This window comes from Phyllostomus hastatus, unplaced genomic scaffold (genome assembly GCF_019186645.2).
Source record: "Phyllostomus hastatus isolate PE091 unplaced genomic scaffold, TTU_PhHast_1.1 phas_contig_402, whole genome shotgun sequence".
Lineage (NCBI taxonomy): Eukaryota > Metazoa > Chordata > Mammalia > Chiroptera > Phyllostomidae > Phyllostomus > Phyllostomus hastatus.
The window spans coordinates 17,245,056-17,264,284 of record NW_025333873.1 but is presented as its reverse complement, the minus strand read 5'-3'; the positions used below and the strand labels follow the sequence as shown (position 1 = coordinate 17,264,284).

The 19,229-nt window shown below is 67.0% G+C and overlaps 2 protein-coding genes across 8 annotated transcripts in view; both read right to left on the bottom strand.

Moving 5' to 3' along the window:
• The window catches only part of PXDN (peroxidasin), a 52,606-nt gene extending 46,676 nt beyond the window's left edge, over positions 1–5,930 (bottom strand). For both annotated transcript variants that reach the window (XM_045844642.1, XM_045844643.1), the window contains exon 1: positions 5,624–5,930. In XM_045844642.1, the coding sequence (XP_045700598.1) occupies positions 5,624–5,814 (191 nt within the window). In that variant the 5' untranslated portion in view covers positions 5,815–5,930. The remainder of the gene's footprint in view (positions 1–5,623) is intronic.
• Positions 5,931–12,047: 6,117 nt separating this feature from the next.
• MYT1L (myelin transcription factor 1 like) overlaps positions 12,048–19,229 on the bottom strand; it is a 321,839-nt gene continuing 314,657 nt past the window's right edge. For 4 of the 6 annotated variants that reach the window (XM_045844646.1, XM_045844645.1, XM_045844648.1 and 1 more), the window contains 3 exons: positions 15,853–15,956; positions 13,558–13,701; positions 13,151–13,302 (listed from right to left, as the gene is read on the bottom strand). In XM_045844646.1, coding sequence (XP_045700602.1) covers positions 13,162–13,302; positions 13,558–13,701; positions 15,853–15,956 — 389 coding nt within the window. In that variant the 3' untranslated portion in view covers positions 13,151–13,161. Of the gene's footprint in view, positions 12,582–13,150; positions 13,303–13,557; positions 13,702–15,852; positions 15,957–19,229 lie in introns of those variants that run through there. The other 2 variants (XM_045844649.1, XM_045844650.1) reach the window with 1 other exon arrangement.

The window sequence follows — 19,229 nt, the reverse complement described above, 5'->3', positions numbered from 1 at the left end:
CAAGCGCCCCCAGCACCCCAGTCCCGTCCTCCACGGGCCAACCACGGGCAGGGGGGCGGTCAGATCCCGGACGAGCCACCACCCAGCCCGAAGCAAGTCCCTGGGGAGGACCCGGAGCACCCTGGGGACACACGGCGGGCGGTCTGACCATCCTTCACCCTCGGCCTTTGGGTGACTTCTTGGGGGGGCGGTCAGTGCCCCCCACTTCTCTCCCTTTTGGGGCCTGAGCAATGGGGTGGGGGGCAGTGTCCAGAATACACTGACCGGCCAATCACGCAGCAGCTGACCCCGACCCAGGGCCGGGAAAGGGGACCGGAGACGTAACTGGTGCACCCGCCGCCTGCCCACTGACCTGTGGTCGAGAGACTCCCACGCAGCTCGGGGCGGGGGGCCGTTGGGGTGAGACCCTCTCCACGCTCCCTGCTGTCCGTGGCGTCTGGAGGGAAACCAGTGACGGGGCGGTGCGGGGAGGACCGGTTCCCATCCGTCAACATCAGCTTCAGGGAGGACTCTTGGCTGCGGGCGCCACGGTCAACCCCACAACACTCGTGCCTGGGAGAGGACCTAGCGGCCGCGGCACCGGGCACTGCTCGGGACGGGACTCTGAACGCCACAGAAGCATCCGGTCGCCGTGGACATGGCACCAGCTGGGGACGGGGCGCAGCACGCTGAGCCGGTGGCCCCCCAGTGCGTCAGGACCCCGGGGGCACCCGGCCCACGTGGAGTGTCCTGGGATTCACCGCCCGGGGATCAATTCAGTCACGCTCAGCGGCTCTGAAACTGGATTCACCGAACAAGGCATTCTGAAGGGCACCTCGTTTCCGCGGGTGCCCCCAGGTGCCACGACCAGCCTGCTCGGGGATCGGGGAGCCCGGACCGGGGCTCTGGAGGCCAGAGACGCACCCTGGCCTCTCCAAGGCCACGCAGCCGGGGGAGACGGGACGCGGGTCCCTGCCACCCAGCCCCGGTTCCTGGCTGCGGGCCCTGCGGGGGACCCCGCGGCCCCCCACGTTCCCGCCAGCCTCTGGGTCATCTCTTCCTGTTGTCGGGGGCGCCCCGGCAGTGGAAATAGGACAGCCCCCCACCCCCACCCCAGGCCGCTGGGACGCAGCACCGGGCGCGGCGGATGGCCACCCCTCGCCCAGTTTCAGGCCCGTGACCTCAGCCCTGTTGAATCTCGTCCAACCTGCCCAGCGTCCACTCTGTGTCACGGGGCGTCCCATCTTCTCCTGCAGGCCACGAGCCCTGCAGCCCGCGCCTGCCTGCAGCCACAGAGAGGGGCCCCGGGGCCCGTGGCCCTGGGGCCGGCGGGCGAGACCTGCGCCCCGAGCAGGGACGGAAGGACAGACAGCCGTCCGTGCGGCCCCAGGACCTTGCCCGAGCACTGAGACTCACTCCCCCGCCGGCCCCTGTGCCGGCCCTGGGGAGAGGGCCGACAGCCGCTCGCCCTTCTTGGGCAGGGAAACCGAGTCGCAGGGCCATGCAGAGCAGGAAGTGAGTGACGCACCCGAACCGCGTGCCGGCGGGGGCAGGCGGGCCCCGGGGGGAGGGCAGCCTGCGGTCAGCGCGCGGCTCTGACTCAGAGCCGTGGGCGCTGCGGCGGGTCCCGGTTCCGGCCGCCTCCTCGACGCCCTGAGAACGCAGGGGAGGGAGGGAGTTCTCACCTGGGGCCCCGCAGAGTTCCCTGCTCCCAGATACGTGCTGGGCGGGTTGCAGGGGGCGTGACAGTCCGGGGAGGCACACAGCTCCAGGGGCCCCCCCGAACACCCCCCTCCCAGGGGGGCTGGCCGTCCACCCGCCACTGGCCCTGAGCAGTGGGTGCCGCCTCTCGCTTTGTGAAGACCAAGTACGGCCCCCCTCGCCCTCGGGGGTCGCGTGCTGCTGAAACCGCCGGTCGGACGGCACCCTGCATCCACCAAGCGGTTCCCTGCCTGCAGCCACAGCCGGGCTCAAGTCACAGATGAGGGCGAGGGGGGGCCTCGGCAACTGAGGAGGAAACCCGACAGTGAGGGCAGGACAGCGGAGCCGCCGTCCTCTGGCAAGACGCCTCGCACGGTGCTGCCCGCCCCCCCCAGGGAGGCACCCCCCAGCTTCCCGTCCCCGCCAGCCTCGCCGCTGCGGCGCCCCGGGACGGGCCTCAGCCAGTGACACGCGTGACTCGCACACAAGCCCTGCCCCACGGGACAGCTGCTCGGATGACGGGCCAGCTGCTCGGAGGGGAGGGGAGGGGACAGCCGGTGAGTCAGGTCCCCGGGGGGCGCTCGGGACGGAGGCAGAGTTCACCAGCAGCCTGCAACTCAAAACCCAACAACTGTTTATTTCTGGAATTTTCCATTGCCTGTGTCTGGACTGCGGCCGACCACGTGTAACTGAGACAGGCAGTCACTGGGACCGGGGGAAGCCGGACGCGGGTGGGGGGGCGACAGCCCGGCACCTGCCCACTCTAAAATACGCTGAGAGCACTTTTCAGACGCCCTCGAGCTGGCAGGACCCACGCTCTGGCTTCATCACAGCAGGGGATTGAACGTAACTCGGGGATTCGTCTTGCTGGAGCCGGAGGCTCCGACTTCCGGGCCTCCCTGCCGACCCCGGGGACGCAGGCGGCCCTGACACCCACCGACCTGGACCGTTGTCAGCACCTGGCGCAGAGGCCCCCTTGGGTGGGGGCGGGGGCCCTCCCAGCACTCGGCCCCTCCAGTGCCCCTCACCGGGGGCAGTTTCTAGCCCCACCCACCCGGGCAGAGGGCAGTGGCGGGAACTGGGTTCTCCTGAGCCAGGTTTGGGGCGGGAGCTCCGGGGGGCGGGGGCCAGTGGGCGGACAGGGCAAGCTGGGCTTCAGGGAAGGCAGGGCCCTCCACCCGTGTGGACATGGGCCTGCCGAGGGCGCCCAGTCGCCCTGAGGTGCGGGGCGTCCGGGGGCCGGTGTGGCCTCGGCTGCTCGTCCTCACCGCCCCCTCGCAGGCCCCCCCCGTCCGGGCCCCCCCTGGCCAGGGGTTCCGTGCGGCGGGAACCAGACGGGGCAGAGCCGCACACACTTGGGAGCTGATCGGAAGCGGGGTGGGTGGGAACAGCTGCCTGCCAGGCGGACAGTGGCCGGCGGGGACCCGTGCCTCGCCCCCACCAGGCCGGGCCGGGCCAGGCCAGGGCTGCTGGGCAGCGGCCCTTCCCCGGCCGCACCCCCAGGCCCCTGCAGCACCCGGGGCCTCCTGTGCGCGGACGGCAGCCTGGGACGGGCCAGCAGCTGCGGACTGACCTGCACTGAGGGACGGCGGAGGGTGGAGTCCCGGGACCTCAGAGTGGGGGCCACGGGGAATCGAAAGGGGCCGCGAGGAGGGCCACGGAGGCAGAGAGGCAGGACCCCACGGAGGGTGGGGGGGCCGAGGGAAGCGGTCCTTTGGTGTCAGCAGCGTTCGACTCACGCGGCGACAACGCCCTCCTGCAGTGAGGAACGGCGCGTGGCATCTGACCTTCCGCGTGCACTGGGGGAGATGCAGGCGCTGACGGGGCCTGGGGGCGGGCTGGGCCCTGCAAAGCCTGGGCCTGGGCATCCCTCCGCTGCCGCCAGCCTGCACTGAGGGTCGGCCGGAACCTGAGTCACGGCTGGTCTCAGAGCAGCATTTTCGGGAGCCCCAACCTTCAACCCAGGCACTGCACCGCCGGGCCCGACCGGAGCACGCTCTGCGGCCTGTGGGCGGCGAGTCCGTCCATCCTGGGTCCTGATTCAGTCTCGTGGGCTGAGGGCAGGGGCGGGGGGCCGTGGCAGCGAGGGGGTGAAGCGCCGGCTGTGTGGCCTCACTGACTCCGGGGCCCAGTCCCCAACTTCTACTTTTCGTGCACCAACCCCAGCGTGCTGCGAGAGCAGGCCCGGGGGGGGGGGGGGAAGCTGACCCCGGGCATTTCTGTGAGGGCGGAGCTTATCCAGTGGCCGTGCCCCAGCGGGCAGACTGGCCCCGGGGTTCATGCCCACGTGACCCCCTGACCCCACCCCCTACTTCCCTGGGGTGCACCGACCCCACTGGGCCTTCTCCTACCCAAACCCCCCACCCATCACCACTACCTCTCCACTTGGCCCTGGGTCCCCTCCCCCAGGGCCCCGGGGCTGGTCCCCTTGGGGTGGCCACACCGGCAGGATGGGCCTTTGCCCCCCGTGAACCAGGTTTGCACAACGCATGTGCCCAAGGTGCCCCCACCCGCTCGTCTGCCGGGCGTCGGGCCCTTGGTGCCAGCCTGCCTGGCACGCAGACCAGACGGCCCGGCAGGGCCAGCTCCCCAGAGGCCCCGGAGCGCAGGAACCAGCGCTGTCTGAAAGGAAGGCAGGCCCACCCTCGGCCACTCTGCCCCGGTGTCAGGGGCTGTGGGGGGCCGGGCTCTGGGCCGCAGCACTCCCGACTCGGAAGTACGGTTCCTCTAACAGAGCGGTGAAGACGCGGCCGCAGAGCCCAGTGCGGGCTCCGGGCACGGCCAGATGCAACCACGGGTGTGCGCGGTCCCAGTCGTTCGCACCGACTGGCTCAAGAACCAAACCGTCTGCCCCCATAAAACCGCACTCCCTGTCTGCTCCGGTGCTGGACGAGGCCCACGCTCCCACGGGGGCTGGTTCCCGGCGGAGGACTCCCACCCCGGGTCCTGCGGGCCTGGCGGCGGGGAGCCCGGTTTGCGCCTGCACTTTGTCTGAAAAGTAGGCGCGCTGACCGCCTACTTCCTGAATAGTTCGCTCAAAATTTTACAACTCCTGCAGGTCCCGCGGCGGCGCCGACAGCGCCCGTTCAGCCAAGAGAAGTGGAAACTATTTTTGGCATCCAGAAGGGCAGCCGCAGGGCGCGGGCTGCGGCGGCGCCTGAAGCGCTCGCCTGCGTTAACTTGGAGCGCATTCCACGTCCAAGTCCTTCCGCACATCTCGGGGCCCCGGGCACCCGCGTCCAGGCCACGGGATCCGGCCTCTGAGGTACGCGGGGTCCGGGGCCCGCGGGGAGGGTGAGCGTAACTTTGCGCGGACGGCGGTGCCCGGGACCCCCGAAGTTTGGCCCACCCGTGATCGCAGCGCCGGGCTGGAGAGGAGCGGGTGACCCGCTCGGCGGGAAACTCGCTCGGACCCGGGCTGCCCAAACCCCAAAGACCAGCCCCGCGGCCCCTTCTGGTGCCTCGGCCGCCAGGCGCGATCCGAGCGCAGGGAAAGGCCGAGAAACCACGCGCCCCGCGGGGCCGGGACACCCGGGATGGGGGGTTCTGGGCACCCCGGGCGGATGCGGGAACAGGGGCGGGGGACCTCCGGGACTCGGGATCCCCGAGCGAGGTTCCCGGAGAAGGTGGAGCGGGGGGCGCAGAGCAGGAGTAGGGGGAGGAGCAGGGAGAAGAGCGGGAGACGCGAAAGAAAGGGGGGCGGGGGCGGGCCGCGGGCGGGAGGGGGCCCTGGCCGCCCGGAGCGGGGTTTTCCCCGGTTGCTTCCGACGACTTCCCCGGCCAGCGGGGGGCTCCGGGCTGCGAACAAAGGCGGTCCCGGAGGCCGCGCTCTGCGCTCGGGTCCGCCCTCCGCGCCCCGGGCGGCGCGGACAAAAGCCCTCGGGCCCCGCCCGGCCCCGGGCCCCTGATTCCCTCCCCAGGGCCCCCGCGCCCGCGCACTCACAGAATGGAGGTCTGCGGCGCCACGGCCGGCACGGCCTCCAGGAGCAGATGCATGCAGCGCACGGTGCTGCGGAAGCAGAGGCAGCGGCTCGGGCACCCGGCGCCCGGCCTCTGGGCCACTGCGACCAGCGACCCCCAGTCGTAGCACAGCAGCAGAGCCAGCAGGCAGGCGCGCGCGGGGCGCACGGCCATGGCCACGGCGCGCGAGGACGCTCGGACGCCCCGACCACCGCGGAGGCCCCGGCGCGTCCCCGGCCGGGTCCGAACTGCGCCCGCCCGCCCGCGGCCCACGTCCCAGCTGTGCGGGGGGCGGGGGGCGCCAGCTGTGCACATGCGCGCGGCTCCTCCCTTCCCGGCCCCCCCTCCCCAAGGGCAGGGGCGGGGCGGGGCGAAGACCTCCGGCCTCGGCGTCCGCCCGCGGCGCCCCCCTCCGGGCTGCCGAGCTCCCGGGGGGCCGCGGAGACCAGGGGGCCGCGGTTTCAGTCCCAGAGCTGCGCCTTGGAGCCGGGGCCTCGGCTTCCACCGTGTGCGCGGCGTTCTCATTGTTTCGTGAAACATTTTTACAGCGCTCACTCCGTTCCAGGCCCGGCTCCAAGCGGGCGCTTTTTTTCTCTCCTCTGTCTTTCTGGCTCTACCCGCGCGCGCACGGACAGAGGCTGTCGGGCGCCCTCCCGAGACCTGAGGCCTGTTCACTGCCCACCCGCTGCCCCCAGGGCCCTGCTGGGCGCGCGGAGACCTTAGTGCAGAGCCCTGGGCGCCGCGCTGGCCAGGTGACCGCCCCACGCCCCGCAGCCCCTCTCCTGCGGACTCGCAGAAGCAGGGCCTCGGCCGCCGCGGTGGCGACCGTGTAACGCCGCGGCGCCGTCCAGCAGGAGCTGCGGGGCCGGGGAGGACGCTGGTCGGAAATGAGCCTTCGTTCCCACCGAAGTCGCCAGTCTAAGGGGAGCGCGCCAGCGCCCCAGCGCCGCAGCCCCGGGGCAGCGCGTTCCCCACCCTCTGTCCCGTCGGTTTTAGTGTCCCCGGCGGGGCCGTGCCGCCCGGCCTCACGCTGGAGGCATTTTGCAGATAAGATCACCACTGATTAACTCTGCAGTCGGTCCTTCCTGGGGGTGGGTCCCAGCCTATCAGTTTGAGGTCTTTAACGTGAAAACAGGTTTCCCCGAGGAAATTCTGCCCGAGGCCTGCCTGCGCCTCTGGTCCGCTGGCCTGCCCCAGGGCTCAGGCCCGCGGCCCCCACTGCACAGGCCGACTCCTTAAAACCCACACAGCTTCGGTCCGCCTGTCTGCCTGCCTCCCTCCCTCCCTCTCTCCCTCCTGTGCACCCGTTTATTTGCCCGTCCACCCACCCACCCACCCATCATCCGCTCACCCTCCACCCACCCGCCTGTCACCGCCCCCCACCCGCGCCACGGTGACTGCTGTCTGTCCGAAGACCCCGGCTGGCACACGGCCGCGAGCCGGCGGCGGACCAGGCGCCCCGGCGGCACTGGGGGCCGCTCCTAGGATGATTTAGGCCCGAAAGAATTCGCATTCAGTGGGGGAGCTGACTTCCTTGGGGCTGAACGCGCTTCCCACGCCTTTGTTCCCGGCTGCCCGCGCCTGCCCTCTAGAGGCCCGCGGCGGCCTTGCGCCTCCAGGGGCCCGGCCGCCCCTGGAATCCATGGAGGGCCTGGGTGGTGCTGGAGACCCCGTGAGATGCTCCCCTTTCCCTGGCCACCACTTTCCAGCTGATTCTCTGCCCCAGCGAATCCTGCTAACCGTCTACGGCGAACATTCCTTCCCGGTGCGTCTATGCTGACAGTCGGTCAGCTGCCCACACACAGAAGCGGAGGCAGGTGATTGAGAAGGTGCCACCCTCACCGCCGGCCCGCTCCCCGTAACGGGGGCCATCGAGCGGGTCAGGCGAGGTCCGGGAGACGGACAGAAGCCACGCTGCCACTGCCTGAACGCCCGGCCCCAGGCCCGCACGCCAACGCGGAGCACCCGCCCCCGGCATCACCACCGCCGCTGCAGATAAAAACCGAAAACCAAAGCTTGGAGAGTCTGAGCAATGCCCCCGAGGATGTGTAGCTCCTCAGGGAGGGCAGTGGGGGGGGAGGGGGGTGTGCCCGGGTCCGGGATGCAGACTGGGTCCTGCGCTCCACCCGGGGACATGGGCGGGGACCCCCAGGCCTTCCGGGGGTGGCTGGCCCTCTGCAGGGTCGCCCCAGCTGCAGGGGCCGCACGGGGACAGGTGGGCACCTCTGCGCCTCCAGCACAGCCCCCAGCCAAGGGGACGGTCGGCCGCCCTTGCCGGGGCCGAGCGGGTCAGTGGTCCGGCTGCGGAGTTCCCCCTGCTCAGCGGGCGCCCTCGGCCCGAGAGCCCCTCCCCCTCAGGCTCTGCGTCCATCTGCGTCATTAGCGCCCACTGTCCCTGGAGGCATGGTCAAGCATGGTCGGTGCCTCCTGCTACCTCTTCACAGTGTCTGATGTCACCTGTCCTCCTGTCTGTCTCCCCACCCGGCAGAACACCCTGCAAGGACCGAGACAGGAAAGAGCTTGGGCTCTGGGACACAGCCGAACGGGGAGGCAGCCTCACCCAGTCTGGGGCCCCCCGAGACGTTGTCCCTCTCCCTGGGCCTCGGGTTCCCCACGTGCGCCAGGAGGGGGCCAGCTCGCACTCACCTTCTGTTGCAAATCTGGTGCCCGATTCTCTGCCGGTGAGGTCCATGCTCAGGAACGCGCTTCTGTTGAATGGCAAAACCACTTGGCTGAGTTGTTACTTATCCCGAGCTTCCCCCAAGGTCCCAGGCTGCCCCTGCCCCTGAATCAGCCACAACATTGTGTCCAATCAGCTGCAACATCGTGTCAAATCAGCTGCAACATTGTATCGAATCAGCTGCAACATTGTGTCAAATCAGCTGCAACATTGTATCAAATCAGCTGCAACATTGTGTCGCCTGAGCGTGTTGCACAGAAGGCTTGTGTGCCTCCAGAGTCCAGTTGGATGGAAACTTGCCTATCATTGCGAGAGGCCTGCGGTCATCTTAAGACAGGTCTTCTCAGAACTTTGGGTACTTGGCTTGAGCACGTTCTGCGTGTGACGTCACGGTCACCTCGCAGACAGAGGGGAAAGTCCGCATCTGTTCTCTGGACATCGGCGTCTCTGCCTCTGTATGGAGGGCAGCATGGCCCTGCTGCCCTACCCCTGTCTTGTGGCCTCTGTGGCTTCTGCCCGGACACTGGGGACGCTACAGCGTGGATGGTGGGCGTCTCCGGAGCCAGGCCTCCTCCTGAGACTGGGGTGAGGAACGGGTGCCCACAGGCTCCCGTCCGGGTCCCTGACGGAGGGGGGGTGTCGCTGGCACCCCCTCCACCGTTTTCTGTCCCTCCTCCTCTGTCCCATCCTCACCTACACCTGGAGACGTCTGCCTTCTAATTGGGCTTCCTAGTTAGTTCCTCCTCTTCCTTCTTTTCTGGGGAGGAGCTCAACCTCCTTGGAGCCAATCACTGTCCCCAGCTGCCCACTTTGCAGCTCACCAGGGGCCAGGGGCACTGTGACAGACGCCCGCGCTCCCCCTGCACCACACACACACACACACACACACACACACACACACACGGGAGGGAGGGGGCGCCCCGACGGGGTAGGGGGGTCAAGTGTGGTTCTCAGCCATCAACGGTGGGCTGTTTCTCAGGGCACTTCTAGTCCTGTCCCCTGTGCGGTTCTGCCATTGTTCTGCCCACTGTCACTGACAGGTCTCCGTGACCGCCACGGAGGCACGCCACGGAGGCACGCCACGGAGCCCCACAAGCACACACGTCACCGGGCGCTTCCTCGTCCCTCGGTTGCGGGGCCTCTGGGCTGTGCCGCACCATCACTGCACACGCACTCTCGCTTCGGTTTGCAGCAGAGGCCTCTGGGATTACAGACTTAAAACTGAAGTCGTACAGTGGTTTTGACGGCGCCGCCACGCTGCACTGTGACATGCTGACACGGATTCTCAGCCACGTTGCTCCTGAGGGAGAGCATGTCTTGTGACGACCGAGTCGGCACGCCCGAGGCACCGAGCAGCGCCCACTGCCCGGGCCAGCGCCTGCTCTGCTGTGTCTGCTCCGGGCAAGGCTTCGCGCCCGCCCTCTGGAGACAAGGCGGGAGGGAGCCTGGGTCCCCCCCACCCCCGCCCCCTGTGAGCCCCGCTCAGGCTGAGCAGGCGCTTGGAGGGGCCCAGGCGGCCCGGCCGTGGGGCAGGGCAGGGCCCTGGGAGCGCATCTGGGGCTTCACACAGGTTATGGGGCCTCTTCCTGGGGTTTTGTGATTGGGGCACGCCTCTTTGTATCAGCGCTTTCTGGGAGTTTTAAAGGCTGACTTTCACCAACACAGATGAGGAGAAGGGCGTATCTGAGGGATAACTGGAGTTTCAGGGGTCCCCAGGCAGCCTGGGGGTGTGAGGTGCGGAGGAGGTGTGTCCAGGCTGAGCCGTCAGGAGGCGGCAGGATGCAGGCCCGCACCCAGGCGGCTGGATGGGTCCCCAGGGTCCCGAGGGACAGGAAGGCGGGGGGGGGCAGGGACAACGGGCGTACGTGACCACGTCGGCAGCGTGGGGTCCTCCACAGGCCGGGTCAGGGGGACTCGTGCCGGCACTCCCGGGCCACCTGGGCACTTCGGGCGTGGGCTCGGGCCTCAGCGCAGCCTCCCGCCTGCGTGAGGAGGGTCGTGGCTGCCCAGCCGAGTGTCCCTGCTCTGGGGAGGGACCCGCAGGTCGGCTTGACGCGTCCGCACGGGACACGTCTTTCCAGACAAGCGAGGGGCAGCGGAGCCGCGGGGCTCTGCACAGCAGCCTGGGAGTGGACCCCCAACCCCGCCCCCGGCCCCCTCTGGGACGTCCCCGGGCCCAGGCGGCCCTGCCGGCCGGGGCGAGAGGGAAGCCGTGGACCCCGGCGAGAGACCCGCCGCGCGGCAGTTGTGGCAACACCGTTTTATTTAGAGTAAGATGTGTTAACATCCAGCATGACAAAATTTGTACAAAGTTCACAATTTAAAAATGAAGTATCACCGCAACTGTGATCCGACACATTTATAGCAAAATTAAAGTGTCAACAAACCCATGCCGTGTCGTACAAAAATAAATCAAACTTCAGTTCCACAGAGAGCACAATAAATATTTGTACAAAATTCTGTCTCGATAAATGATTGCTTAAATTAACTTAGAAATGAATATGAACAATAAGTTATAGTAAATAAACTCTGATGACTCACAAGAACTCCATATGGAAGGTCAGCATTCTAGCATGAGACACTTGGGGACCCTATATTATAGTCACAGATAACTTCGATTGGATAGTATCACCCACGTGAGATGAGCAGCAGAATTGTGCTTGAAACCCCTTTCCACTGTACACAGGTGAGAACAAGAAGAGTCCAAAGCCGAGACTACCTATCACTCTACTAAAAGCATTACTATATTGGCAAAGAAGCTGCAGACACGACGGAGGAAATGCATACGCCGGGGTGGACGGCGGCCGGGCCGGCCCGGGGCGGCGGCGGCGGCGGCAGGTGCCGAGCCCCCGGCCTCAGCTCTCGAAGGCGACGCCGAGCGAGCGCGGCGGCTGCAACTACGCGCTAGCAGACAGCGGGCGCCCCGCCCCCCCGGGGCCGGCCGCAGGGCCCCGGGGGGGCAACATCGTCTCTCCCAGCTCGGGTCGGAGTCCTTGCGGAGAACGGAGCGTTTGTACAGGGAGCCATGTAAAGTGCCGCGGGGGAGTACGTACATTTATTTATACACGTGAGTGCCGAGGGGGGCACTGGGTCAGAGCGTCCGCCGCGCGTCTTCGGGGCCGCGGGGGGGCCCCTCCGCCCCTCCGGCCGCCGGCGCCGCGCGGCTCCGGCGCGGGCATTGCACAGGTCCGCACGGGGACTCGGGACAAGGTGAGTGCAAATAGTCGACTGGCACGTTGTGGGGACAATGACCCTGTAAGTCCTGTTCTGCTAAAAATATTTTTTTTTTATTTTTACAAAACCCATCTTTTTTTTTTTTCATAACAAAATTTTAAAGTACGCGCGTACTTCCTGCATAACATCAAGACATGGAAGGAAGCGATGCTACAACGTGTGGGTCGAGTCGGCACCGGGGAGCGCGGCGCGTCCTAGGGACTGGCTTCGCGGGCGGGCGGGGCGCGGCCGCGGCGGCGGGCGGGGCGGGCGGGGTCTCGCGAGGCGGTCCGTCTCCACGGCGTGGACGGGTCCGGGGTGGTCTCGAGTAAAGAAAAAGTGCTGAAGTACGTTGGTTACTCTTCACATCTGATTGCATTCGTTCCGGGACGGCCCACGACAGCTCTGCAAGGCTGCGCCGTGCTCTGGGGTCCACCAGTCTCCGGCGACAGGGCAGAGGTCGTGGCGGGGGCCGGGGGCGGGGGGCGGGGCGCTCTGAATGCGACCTCCCGCGCCGAGGCCCCGCCCCGGGCAGCTCCGCCGCCGCCGGGTCCAGCAGGAAGTTCAGTCCGGCGTCTCGCAGGCGCGCACGCCGCCTCCCTCGGCCCCGAGTGGGAGCCCGCGACGACAAGAGCAGTGCAGCCGTTCAGGCGGATAGGGGAGCAAACACGCCAACGACCTCGGAGCTCGAGCGACAGCGCGCGGGCTCTGCGGGACAGGCCGCGCCGCCCTGCGGGGAGGTCCGGGGGCCGGGCCACTCCCGGGGAGGTCCGAGGAGGTCGTCGCAGAGTTCACTGGGCGCGGAAGGGAAGTCTTCGCGGCGTCCGCCTCTCCCGAGCCCCTGCCTCACTGGCGTTCCCGGCGTCGCGCCACGCACCGCTCAGGAGCTAATTTAAAAGTGCTGTGAAAGCTGCTTTGAATCTTCTGCCAAGTTTCCATGGCTTGATGTTGTCTTACAATAAATTACTTATTTCTTACAGTTAATCCATATGCCATTTCCTTGGAATGCAAAAAACCTCATTTATTGCCCCCACCATCCACCATCCTCCTAAAACAGACAAACAAAAAAATCACATAATATTTCCAAGCATTGTTCAAAAATAAAGCATTTTTTTTGCAACCAATTCTTGCTATGAAACAATATGCACACAAAATGTATTTCTTAAATTCCATAAAATCCTCCAACATGAGGCGAAATGATAGTGTCTACAAGTGGCTGGGGCCACCTCAGGGTCATTCAAAGCTCTCTTTTTTTTTTTTTGTCCATTTCAGTTCGAAATACTAAAACATGTAATCGCTAAAGCATTAAAAAGGATTTACACGCTACTGACTCGGACCGGCTCGCCTCTTCAGAAATACGGACCCCAGGGCGCACGCGGCGGCTGTGAACAGCGCACGGGACACCGCGCCGTGTCAGCGCGTAGGAAACGTACAAAATGTGAGTGTGTTCAAAAACTATTCTGCAGGTGCTATCTTCAAAGCAAGACATAAAACCATTGTGGAGTCTTGGGAGCATGACACTGTTCCAACAGAAACAGAGACAGGGCAGTTTCTGGGAGGTCACAGCAGCGAGAGACAGAGGCGTCCTGTTTAAGAGGTTCCGTCACTACGGTCACTACAGCAGCTGTTCAGACCTGAATTCCTCTCACAGCCTGCTTTATATTTTCCAGTAGGGCTTTATTTTCTGGGCTCTGATAACGATCTTGATTTGTATACATGTCCGTCAAAGTAGTCACGTATGCATCAAAATTTTGTTCATTGATTGGGTCCTACGAGATATTAAATAGTAGTTCATACACAACTTTTACTTTCTCGAGAATAGAGTATTCACATCAGCATAACACAGCATCCCAGCAGGGGGCGCTGTCTGCGCCGCCTGTAAAGGCCTCCTCAGGGCGACCTTCACCTACGGGGCCCCTGAGAGCCCGCGGGCGGGGAGGTGGCCGGGGCAGCGCGGACACGGGCCGCCCTGCGCGGCCCCCCCCCGCCCCGAGCGGGCCCGGCCGCGGGGCCCGGCCACTCACCATGTGCGGCAGCTGGATGTTGGCCAGGCTGTGGATCAGCGACTGGCTCAGGCTGGCCAGCTCGTGCAGGAGGGACTCGTTCTGCTGCTCGATCACCTTGTTCTCCTCCTCGATGGTCTTCAGGTTGGTCTCCATGGTGGTGATCTGCAACACAGGCAGACGTGGGTGGGTGGCTGGCCAGCCGGCGCGCCCGGGCTCGTGCGCCCTGGCCCGGGGCGGCCGGCCAGCGGTGCGGACAGAGAGCCTTCGTACGTAAACGAGAGCGCGTCAGCGTTCGGACCTCGTCGCTCGGAGGGTCCGGCAGCCCCGCTTTTGATCCCTTCCCCTCGGGAACGTGGGGACACGGGGCACGGAGCCGCCGGCCTTCCTGAGTGGGGTCGCGAGCTGGGGCGGGCAGGCGCCCGCGCTCAGCTCCCTGCAGGCCCCTCTGTCCCCGGGCACGGACCACCCGAGACGGCGGCTCCCTCTGGGCTCCCGCTTTCCCTGCCGCCTTCTCTGCACGGGCGGGAGCGTAGTGCGGCCTCTCTGCCGCTTCTTTTCCAGCCCGAATCTGATTCTGCCCGGGGTGAGCCCCCCACTGCCAAAGCGTCTGAGGCGCACCCCACCAGGCCAAGGCCCCGCTCCCCCCCCCCCGGCCGGCTCCGCCCTCCTCTGAAGTCCCGGCGCGGGCTGCGGGCTGGGGCCCTGCAGCACAGAAGGCCAGCGCCCCTGCGCAGGGCCAGCGGCCCACGGGCTGACCACAGACGGGCTCGTGGGGGCGGAGGAGGGCGGCCCAGCACCGCTCGCAGAGCACGATGCGCAGGCAAGCCGGCTTCCTCTGGGCCAGACGCTGGGCAGGCCACGCCCACGTCCAGGGACCGCGCCCACAGGCCACGCCCTCGCCCTCAGGCCACGCCCGCGCTGCGGGGTGCGGGGTGTAGGGAGCATCCCGCAGCGCTGCAGGAAGGGACCCCAGCTCCCTGGAACCGTACCCGGTCCATCCCTGAGTCCTGACTCGGCGGGCCCCGACTGAGCCCCGGTTTGAAAACTGGTTCCCCGCCCGTCCGCGCGCGGGGCCCTCCGGGGTCGCGAGGAAAGGGGGCCGAGGGCGCTCCCAGCTGCGGCTGCACCAGACCCTTTGGCCAGCTCAGGGTGTCTGGCGCCCACCCAGCCCGGGGTCAGGGCTCCAGCGGTCACCGCAGGGGGTTGTGGTCTCGTTGGTGCAGCCGCACGCTCACGCGGGTCGGGGTGAGCAGGGGTTGGGGGGGACAGCGGGCGGCGCTAGTCCTGTCTCCGGAGCCGTGGGCTCCTGGCGCGCGCCCTCCGGCCTCGGGAGGAGGAGAGGGGACAGGAGGAAGGTGCTGTCAGAGGGGACTGACGGGGACTTCCGCCCGATGAGCCCAGCGAGGCAGGAGGGCGGTGTTTGTATCTGACCGCTGACGTCACCCCCTCTCCTCCCGGGGCAGGCGGGGCAGGACGGCCGGACCAGCAGACGGCGCCCGCCCCCCCTCAGCCCGTGCGGGCTGTACTGTAGGGAGAGGGTCAGCGGGCTGTGGCCTCTGCCTGGACCCCTAGGGCCTGGGCATGTCCCTGGCCCTGTCTCCGCTTCTCCGGGGGACCCACAGGGGCAGGTGGGAGGGGAGCCCCCTTCCAGCAGGACAGCAGCCCTGCCTTCCCTGTGGTGCCGCCTGAGGGCCGCTCTGTGAGGCCACACGCGCCGCTGGAAGGCCCGGGAAGCCCCGAGAGCCACTTGCTCACCGTCAGCTCCGGCTCAGCTGAGGCGGTCGGCTCTCTGGACCTCGGATGCCCGGCACGGAGGGTGAGTCTCAGGACACCTACCTCCAGGGCCGCGGCGAGCCGAGCGGGGCCCCCAGGGCAAGACCCTGCCATCGGTCATCCGGTAGCTCCCCTGCCGCCCACCTGCAGCCGCCCGCCACACAGCCCTGGCGTCTGGGCCCTGGCCCCGTGCGGATGCACGGAGGCGGCCTCCCAGCCCCAAGGAGCAGCGTCCTGTCTGGGGCCCTGCGGGCGCCGGGGCGGACCGGCGAGCCCCACACGGCGGGAGGAAAGGGCAGTGGCCAGGGACCTCTGGGAACGGCCACCACACAACGCGGACGGGACAGCGGCCGAGTGACCGAGGGCCCCTGGGCTGCAGCGACGCGGCCCCTGAAGCTGCAGCAGGAGCCTCAGACGCGGTGGAAAAACACAGGAAAAATGGGCGAGGCGAAAGGGAGCTACCCCCCGAGGGCCGGGCCCGGGCCCTGGCCCCCGGCCGAGCGCAGGGGGCAGGCAGGACCGGGCTGCAGGAGCCGTTACCTGGGTCCTGAGTTTGATCATGTCGGCCTCCATCTGCGAGTTGGACTCGTTCAGCTCCTTGATCTCCTCGTCCAGCTGCTTGATCTCCTCGTCGTTCTCGATCCCTGCCGCGGCCAACGGGACAGCGCGCGTCAGCACCAGGGGCCGGCGGGCGTGGCCCCGGGAGTGCTCCTCTGCTCTCGGAGAGTCTGGGGTGGGGTTTGCTGGGAAGACACCCTCGCACTTCACAGCAGTCCCGTCTGTGTGTCCCCGTGAAGGTGGCCCTCCCTCCCCCGGGCCCGGGCGCCGTGTACCTGCTGCCGCCTGCGGCCGGGACGCTGGCTCAGCCCACCCTCCCTGCCCTCTCCCGCAGGTCCGGGCGGGGTCCCCGCCCTGGCCAAGCCTCGATCAGGGGTCGGAAAACCGTGAAAGGCGGAACCCCAAACCCGATGCAGCCACGTGCTCGGGTCTGGCCCCCTAGCCGACCGAAAGGAAGACAACGACAGCGATGGGCTTCCGGTCGGCGGCCACCAGGGGGCCCGCCGAACACCCGACCTTCGGTGATAGCGCAGTGCCCGCACCGTGAGTGGCTGAAGGCAAGCACGGGAGGGGCGGGCCTGCGACCGGGGTGCGGGGCTCCGTGCGCCTGTCCGGCACAGGGCCGCACGCAGGCTCGCCTGGCTGCTGGGTCCTGCTGCTGGCCCTGGCACCCGGCCGGGGCCGGGATCTACGACCACCTGGGACACCCGGTCTCTCGGGACTGCCTGAACGGGGTGGGGGAAGAGCAGGATCCGGGTGACCGCAAGGGCTCCTGATGCCCAGGGAAGACTCCTGCTCCCGACGGCCCTGGGGCACGCACGAGGGGGACCCCTGTGCTTGTGGCGGAACAGGACAAGCCTGGGCTGGGGGGCGGCTCGGGGCTGGGGCCACCCTCTGCAGCAGACAGAGGGGCGAGGTCCACCTGGAGGGCAGGCCCGGGACCCCGCAGAGGCCAGGTGAGTGGGCTCCCAGACCGTGCGGCGTGTCCACCCTGAGCTCCCACGCAGTGGCCCTTCCTTCCCACACGTCAGCCTTCGAGGTTATGGCGCGTTTTTCAGATGAGCCGCTCTTAGCGCTCGCTCATCAGGTCCTCCCTCCCTCTGCCGCCACCCAGAGGAGCCAGGGTGACCGTGAACAGGAAGCCCCGGGTCTCGCTCCCGTGAGCCCCGGGCGGCCACCTCAGTCCCCATGACACGTCCTGCCCTGGCAGCGGCTTAGAGGGCCCAGAACATCAGCCACAACTCCCTCTCCATCCGGCGCACCCCCAAAGCCGTTCGGGAGAGAGCGGGCGCTGTCCCAGGGGTGGGCCGCCGTTCCGGCCTCCCCCTCCTGCCTGGGCAGACTGGGACGCAGCCTTCCAGGACCGGAACGCGGCACTGGCTGAGGAAGCGTGGGAGCACCCGGCACGCAGGAGGTGAGCACGCGGGAGACGCTGCGGGGGGCCCTGCCTGCCGCAGCTGCCCGGGCAGCACGGCCAGGGCAGAGCAACCTCGGTGTGGAACGCCACTCAGTTGTGACCCGATTTGTCCTTTAACGGGGACGGGCTGCAGCATCCCTTTAACGTGCAAGCGGTCCAAACGCACTGAGACGTGGTGACTGGACACTGTGTCCGTGGGTTTTCCACGTGCTGGGGCCATGCACGCAGTGTGTGTGTGTGTGGGGGGGGGGTTCCTCGCAAGAGCCAGCTCCACAGGTGCTGGGCTGGGGGCTGTTCTTGATGGGTGTTGGGGACCACCCTGCCTGGTATCGGAAGCTGTGACCCCGCCAAGGCGAAGGCTGAGGGAGCGGCCTTGGACCGTCAGCCACCAAGGAGACGAAGCTCATCTCCCTGGCAGGAGCGCCGCTTCTGCTCCTTTTACTTCACCCTGCCTGGCCCCCAGTGCTTGGTCGGTTAGCCAAAGACGGGTAAAATTCCTCAAGAGGGGGGACGATCTAAGACAGGCACGATCACGTGGGAGGCCCCCAAGGAAGGACTTTGGGGGCTACAGCAAAAGGGGGTGATGGACCCTCGCTCCTCGGCTTTGACAAAACCTGAGTCCTCATTGTCTGCAAGAAAATCTCCTAATCTTCTGGCTGCCTTACTTCCCTTGCTCCACCTAAGCCTGAAACAATGACAGAGGGCGGTGCAGTCCTATGCTGGAGAGGGTGGATTCCCCCTTAGGTGATGAGTCCTAAGAAAGAACATGTAAAATCCTGTGAAACCTGCTTTGTTTAGAATGCTCTCAATGAAACGATAAGGGTCCAAGCAAGAAGTGAGTTTGTCCCTCAAAGTTTTACAGCTCCTCACTATCTGACCCTGACTCAAACTAGGCCCTCAGAGTTCCTTGTTGTTTGATCCTTACTTCCGGGCAATGGGTAATGAGCTTTCCCTGAATTCCTGGGTAAACGAGCGCAGTAAAAGCCACTGAGGAACAGGCTCCTGGCCCTTCTCCTGGGACAGATCGGCCACCTCTCCTCCCCAGGGAGATCCTGTCTGGGTAGACTCACTCTCATCCAGGGCGGCCAGGGGGCCCTGCGGATGGAGCCCCCCACAGATGGGAAGGGGACAGACGGAGGGGAGCTGCCAGACACAATCGTCACCCGTGGGAACGAGCGAGTGGCCCTGGCGAGGTCTGACACTCCGCATTTTCGAGAAGAGTCAGGGAGCGAGACCGCCCCTCGTAGGGGGTGGAGCAGCCCGCAAAGGGGTCGTTGGGTCTGGAGGCTCCTGCCCAGGATGGCGCCCCGAGCCCCGCCCCCTGGGGCCAGAACACAGCCCTTTGCCGAACAGGGGTAACTGGGTGAGCAGGACTGGTTTTTTTTTTTTTTTAGGATGTTATGTATTTTCAGAGTGGGGAGGGAGGAAGAGAGGAAGAGAAAAATCAACATGAGAGAGAAACATCAATTGGGGGCCTCTCATATGCGCCCCAACTGGGGACTGAACCCAAAACCCAGGCCCGTGCCCTGACCGAGAATCGAACCGGTGACTCTTGCTTTGCGGGATGACGCCCTCCCCACCGAGCCGCACGGTCAGCGGGTGGCGCCCGTCTTTGCACCAAAGGTGCCTGGGCAGGGGTGGACAGGACCAACGGCCCAGCTCCGCCTGGCTCTGGCCTTCCGCTGCCCTTGTCCAGGTCACCGGGGCTTCGGTGCCTGCCCCTGCGGACGGGCGTGTGCTGGCACCCGCGGCAGGAGGAACGGCAAAGTGTTCCGACGCAGAGGAGTGGGCGGGCGGCGGCGACCCGGAGGGGCGGCACTGCTGAGCAGCGCGGAGCCCGTGCGGGGAGCCAGCGGAGGGCTGAGGGGGCCGGCCCGGGCCGGCGGGCTGCTGGCGGGCACCCCTTCACCACAGCAGGCTCGCTCTGGCTGACAGCGGCCGC